Source organism: Chrysochloris asiatica, unplaced genomic scaffold (assembly GCF_000296735.1).
Source record: "Chrysochloris asiatica unplaced genomic scaffold, ChrAsi1.0 scaffold00031, whole genome shotgun sequence".
NCBI classification, from domain to species: Eukaryota; Metazoa; Chordata; class Mammalia; order Afrosoricida; family Chrysochloridae; genus Chrysochloris; species Chrysochloris asiatica.
In genome coordinates, this window is record NW_006408549.1 from 2,447,593 (window position 1) to 2,454,259 (window position 6,667).

The 6,667-nt window shown below is 39.2% G+C and overlaps 1 protein-coding gene across 1 annotated transcript in view; it reads left to right on the forward strand.

The window, feature by feature from the left end:
- The first annotated feature begins 1,157 nt into the window (after window positions 1-1,157).
- STK3 (serine/threonine kinase 3) overlaps window positions 1,158-6,667 on the forward strand; it is a 370,424-nt gene continuing 364,914 nt past the window's right edge. The window contains exon 1 of the mRNA XM_006859252.1: window positions 1,158-1,225. Coding sequence (XP_006859314.1) covers window positions 1,158-1,225 — 68 coding nt within the window. The remainder of the gene's footprint in view (window positions 1,226-6,667) is intronic.

The following is a 6,667-nucleotide window of genomic DNA, read 5'->3' on the forward strand; positions in this document are numbered from 1 at the left end:
CTCCGAGCCCGGCCTGGCAGATTCAAAAGTATGCAATTGTTTGCTTCAGCTCCAAACTCCACGAGCTATAAGCCTTCAAACCTTTAAAATATTCCTATCTCTGTGGGTCCGAGTTTTGGAGCTCTGTCCTGGCTCTTTTTTGCCTGGTATTCTGTGTTATTGCTGACGGTGACCTTCACTACACCTCCACCTTAGCCGCCATCAAGCCCCGCCTCCTTGCCATTCCATCTTGCTAGAGGTCTTCCTCTTTTTCTCTGACCCTCCACCTTACCAAACATGATATCCTTCTCCAGCAACTGGTCCCGCCTGCCAATATATCTGATGTATGAGAGATGAAGTTAGGCCATCTTGGCCTCCAAGGAGCACTCTGGCTGCACTTCTTCCAGCACAAATCTGTGTTGTTCTTTTGGCAGCCCATGTACTTTCAGTATTCTCCTCCAACACCATAACTCAAAAGCATCAATTCTTCTATGGTCAAACTGACAGACGAGTGGTGGGACCCCAGCTATTAGTGACCCTGTATAGAGTTTCTGAGCAGTGACTGGTAGGTTTGAACTGATGATCTTGTGGTTCAAACCACCTTGCAGTCCAGTGCTTATCCTACAGTGCCACACATATTTCTCCCAAATAACTTTGACTCCTTTTGTCAAAAGGCACCATTCTCTTACATTCACTTTAATGACAGACACTTTGGTAATCACTCCCAAAATTGTATAGAGTGGGAATGAGGGATTTGTCTTTATGCCAAGTATTGGTAAACAAAAGATAGCTTTAAGTTCAGTATGTATTACATGAGACTTCTAGAAATGTAAGCCCATTGATTTGAAGAATCTTTCATATTTAGGTGGTTTTCATGAAAATCCATCTCCAACAAAGCACACTTTAGTAACAGCTGTGGAAGCCCTGCGGGGGCAGATCTACTCTGTCCTATACGGTCGTTGTGAGTCAGAATTGGTTTGATGGCAACCGGTTTGGTTTGGGGTTTGGTACGTGTTTTAGATTGACTTTTTAATTATGAGAATGTTGTTTTAACTCTTAGTGTTTTAAAAGCAGATAATTTAAAAATGATTTACAGTTAAACCATAACTGAAATGTTCCGTTTTCATTTAAAATGATCAGAAAGGGAAAGAGCAAATAAAGACAAAACAGCATAAAACATGAATGCGTTACCAAAACAAGTCATGTGCTTTCAGTTTATAAAATGCCCCAGAGACAGCCTGTTTGCGTAAGTTAAATTAGTAACATCTCAATTGTTCCACATGTCAGGAAAATGTGATGTGTGAAATAATAAGAAAATTCTCATTAAATATTTACTGGGTTCATTTGGGAGTCTAATGACTTGTATTTTTGAAGTGAGCTAGATTATGGCCTTGCTTTGAAGCAAGCTGAAAAAGCCTTAAGAATTATGTAGCATTTAGATTGCCCTCTTGGCTTAATATTAAGGAAATTCGTTCACATACTTATGCCTTCATCATTGTATCACTCATGTGCATGATTCATCTTGAGCTACTTGTGCTTGCTTAGCCTTGAAGGACTTGAAGGATCTTTGCTTTTGAAGCACATTTGTGAACGTTTTTACAGATGTTTTTGACTCTGGCTTTCCTTTCTGCTAGCTGTATGCTCTATTTTGGTTCACAGGATTTTCTTCTCACTGTTTCCTCCTACCGATTGTTGCTTTCTATCTTACCTTCTCTCCTGGTCCATTTCTTCAGTTCTTGTTTTGCCATATTTTTAAACTCCCCAATTCTAGTGTTCTTCTAGGGCATCTGCCTGGTAAAATGCTAACAGTGGTGTGTTCTCCAGTTAGCCACCTCTTGCCTACATTCTGACATGAGTAGGGCTGGAGAAAATGCACAACCTCAAAGAAGCTGTGGTACATTCATGGTTTACCCTCAACAGGTGTTACAGTATTATCTAATAATCCTTTATGGGGTTTTTATATATTTATTTTTAAATTTTCCAGTATGGTAATTTCAAATCTAGTCATATATATTCAAATCTAAGATTTAAATGGCTTAACTCTCATAAGATGACTTATATGTCACAGAACAAAATTGTTGTGGTTAAGTGCTGTTGAGTTGGTTCTGACTCACAGTGATCATTTTATATGGTTTTTGAGGAGTGGCAGTGGGTTTGAACTGCTGACTTTGTGGCTGGCAGTCCTGTGCTTACTTTACAGTGCCATACCAGGACCCCTGTAGAACAAATGTTGCTGTTAAGTGTTGTCTAGTCAGTTCCAACTCATAGCGAACCTATGTAGGGTTTCTGAGGAGTGGCTGGTGAGCTTGAATCGCTGAACTTGTGGTTCAAACTGACTTTGCAGTCCAGTACATTAACCCACAGCGCCACACCAGGGTTCCATAGAACAAACAGAAGCTAATATATGGGAACTTCTCTTCTTTCTGCCATCCATTGTAGTCTTACCTGTAACTCCGTCCATCTATTCTTTTTTCTTTCTCACCTGCTTTAGTGGAAGAAGTGTAGCCAGCCCTCTAAGTTTAAGACAGAATCCCATCTACATGCATTTTATGTCCTGTCTTCCAAAGTTTTAAGGGAATACTTTTTTATTGTCTTTTCTTGTCTCCTTTGCTTAAACTTTATTTTATTCATCCCTAACAGTTTTTAAACTTGTTCAAGTACTTCCTATGATTTTTTTTTCCTCCTAAGCTCAGTCAGTTATCCTTTCTAGAAATGTTAATTAAATGCATTGTTATCAGTAATTATCATCTTTATTCTACACTTTATTGTATTACAATGTGTTTCTGACTCTATCATTCCATTAAATTGATCTTGCTATAATTACCAATAACTTTCTGACCACTAAATTTATCAGACTTTTGTTTTAAATTAATTTTACTCGTGTGTGTAATAAATTGCATGCTGGTAAACCACATTTTTCCTGCTGATGTAATTTTTTTCTGTTTTTGGATTAAAAATTTTTTTTTTATGATTTCATTTTATTTCCACTGTTGGCATACTGTTTATTCCTCTGTTTTATTTTTATATTGCCTACTTTTTAAGGTTTACAATATGAATGTTTAACTTAGAAAGTCTTTCTTTAAAATAATAGTGTACTTCACATATCATGTAAAACCATTGTAACAGCTCACTTCCATTTCTTACTCCCCCTCTATGTTTGGTTGCCATGTGTTTTACTTGTACATGTGTTGTTGTGTGCCATCACGTTGATCCCAATTCATAAGCTCATGTGACAGAGTACAGCTTCCCCATGTGTTTGTTTGTTGTTTTTTAAATGCTTTATTGTGAACTATGCGATAGTTTATATGGGAGAACATTAGCTTTACATTCATCCTATTCTATAGGGTTACAATCCCCTCCATGCATTGTCAACCAAAGGATATACCCTGCAAGCCTGTCCCCTGGTCGTCAGCACACAGTCCCTCTCCCTCTCTGGGTTCAGAGTCCCCAGCCGCTCTATCTCCCCAAGTCAGCATCTCTGCCTCCATCTCTGGCATCATTGTTTCTCTGGGTAGGGTCCCGCACTCCACTTTTCTTCCCTGATGATCCTAGGGACCTTCGGGACTGCAAAGTCCATCACTCCCCTCCTTTTGCTACAAAATGTCCACCTTTACATTTCCACCCATGTGGTTTTCTTGGCTAATCTTTATGAAAGTAGATTGTTAGATCTTTCATCCACAGAATTGCTGGGTAGATTTGAACCACCCACCTGTGATTAGCAGCTATGATCTGTTTTGGTTCCTCCTTCCCATTGTGATGATGGTGGTGGTGGGGGTTAAGTGCCTTAAGTCCCATCTGACTCATAGTGACCCTGTATAGACATTTCAAGGAATGGCTGCTGGTTTGGACTACCAGCTTTGTGGTTAGCAGTCTGGTGCTTATTCTAGAGCACCACACCAGGTAGGGCTCATCTTATTTTGTTTCCTTTTCTCAAGGGTGGCATTATTCCATTGCTTAATACCATTGTTGGAAAATCCAAGGGTACTTCAAAAATCTAGATCTCTTATCTTTTCATTCCATTTTCCACTAAGTTTTTGAAACTGCTTTGTATGTAGAGAGATTAAAATTGAGATTAATTTACTTAAAGGGATAGTTTCACGCATCTGTGGTGGCTTGCAATTCCAAAATCCGTATGTTAACAAGCTGCACACTTTTGCTGGCTCATGGAATCATGGGAGAAGAGGGGACTAGCAAATTCAAAATCTGTAGGTTAGTTGGCAGATCGGAGACTTTGGCTCACAGGATTGTGGGGTGGAGTTAGTGCTATCAAGTTCAAAATATGTAGGTTAGGTCAGAGGACAGAAAGAATTTAGAATGGAGAGAGAGACTGAGTTCTGCCATAATGCACACAGTAAATGGCATTATCATTTACTTAGTTACTTTAACAACTGTTATTGTTAAGTTCTGGTTGAGCCCATTGCTGTTGCCTCTGTGTCAGTTCATCTCCTTGGGGTCTTAGTCTTTTTCACTGACCCAGCACTTTACCCAGCATGCTATTCTTCTCCAGGGACTGTCTGTCGTCCTTATGCGCCATCATCGAGTCAGATCTGACTCATAGCGATCCTACATAATAGGGTTTCCGAGGAGTGGCTGGTGAGATTGCACTGCTCCCCGTGTGGTTCAAACCAACCTTATGGTCAAGTGCTTATTCTACTGCATCACGTCAGGACTCCTTCAGGGACTGGATCCTCCTATTAACATGTCCTAAGTATGAGAGATGATGTCTCACCATTCTGGCTTCTAAGGAACATTCTGACTGTACTTCTTATAACACAGATTTGTTTATTTTTCTGCCAGTCTGTGGTACTTTTAATAATCTCCTGTTGTTGTGTTGTGAAGTGCCATCAAGTCTGTTCTGACCCATAGTGACCCTGTATAGGGTTTCCGAGGAGCAGCTGGTGAGTTTGAACCGCCGAACTTGCAGTTCAAACGGCTTTGCAATCTGGTGCATTTACTCACAGTGCCACACCAGGACTCCTGAAACACCATAAATCAAATGTATCTGTTTTTCTATGGCCTTCCTTATTCACTGTCCAATATTCACATGCATATGAGTCGATTGAAAATACCATGGCTTGGATCAGGCGCACTGTAGTCTTCAGACTGATAATCTTTGACTGCTTCTTCCATGAGTGTTAATAGTGGATCCAAGCAAAATGAAGTCTTTGACAACTTCAGTCTTATCTCCATTTGTTGTTAAATGTTGTTGTCGAGTCAGTTCTGACTCATAGTGGCCTTATGTAGGGTTTCCGAGGAGCAGCTGCTGGGCTTGAACTGCTGACCTTGTGGTTTGCAGTCCAATGCTGATCCTACAGTGTCACACCAGGAGTCCAATTCTCCATTTACCATAATTTTATTTATTTGTCCAGTTGTGAGGATTTTTGTTTTCTTAACATTGCAGTCCAGTGCTTATCCCACAGTGCCACACCAAGACACTATTTTTTGCCCATAGAATCCTTCAGTATTGCAAAGTTGAGGTTTTGAATTTTTTCTTCAGTTCTTTTAACTTGAGAAATGCTGAGCATGTTTTCCCTTTTGGTTTTATACCTCCAGGTCTTTGCACATTTCTTTATAATACTCTGTCTTCAGCTGACCTTTAAAATCTTCTTTTCAGCTCTTTTACATCCTCATTTCTTCCATTTGCTTAAGCTTCTCTATGCTCCAGGGCAAGTTTCAGAGTCTTCTGATATCGCTTTGGTCTTTTCTTTGTGTCCTGTCTTTTTAATGACAATTATGCTTACTTCTGTATGATGTTCTTGATGTCATACCATACCTCTACTGGTTTGGGTCAATATTGTCTACTGCATTATATCTGTTCTTAAGAGAGTCTCTAAATTCAAGTAGGATGGATATATTCAAGGTCATATTTTGGTGCTTGTAAACTTGTTTTAATTTTCTTTAGCTTCAGCCTGAGCTTGCTTATAAGCAATTGATGGTCTGTTCCACAGCCTTCCCTAGTCTTGTTTTAACTGATGATATTGAGCTTTTCCACTGTCTCTTCCCACTCTCAATTCCATGTGTGTGTATAATCACTTTTTAATGTTGTTTAAAAGTGGTATTTTCAGTAAAAAGTCATTGTTTTTGCAAAATTCTGTCATGTGATCTCCAGCATCATTTCTATCACCAAGGCTATGTTTTCCAACTACTGATCCTTTCTGTTTCCAACTTTGCGTTCCAACCATTAGTAATCGCCAGTACATTTTGATTGCGTGTTTGATCATTTTAAGCCTGAAGAAGTTGGTAAAATTCTTCAATTTAACATTCACTGGCTTTAGTGGTTGATGTGTAAATTTGAATAATAGTGGCATTAACTGGTCTTCTTGTAGGTGAATGGATATTTTCCTATTACAGAGAGCATTATACTTCAAGATCTTGAAAAATTGAAAAACTCTTTTTGAAAATGAATGCAGCGCCATTTCTCTTGAATTTGTTGTTCCTGGCATGATAAACCATATGATTTGTCAGATTCAAAATGGCCAGTGGCTAGTACCACAGATCTTTTTGCATTCCATGTAGTTTTTGACAGCTTCAAAACTTCCTAGATTCATACTTTGTACATTCTATGTTTTGATGATTATTGGATGTTTGCAGCTCCCTCTTCTCATTTTGAGTTGGACTCCATCTGCAAATGAAGGTCCTGCAAGCTCTGCTCCATTCACATCATTTTGGTCAATTCTACTTTGAGGAG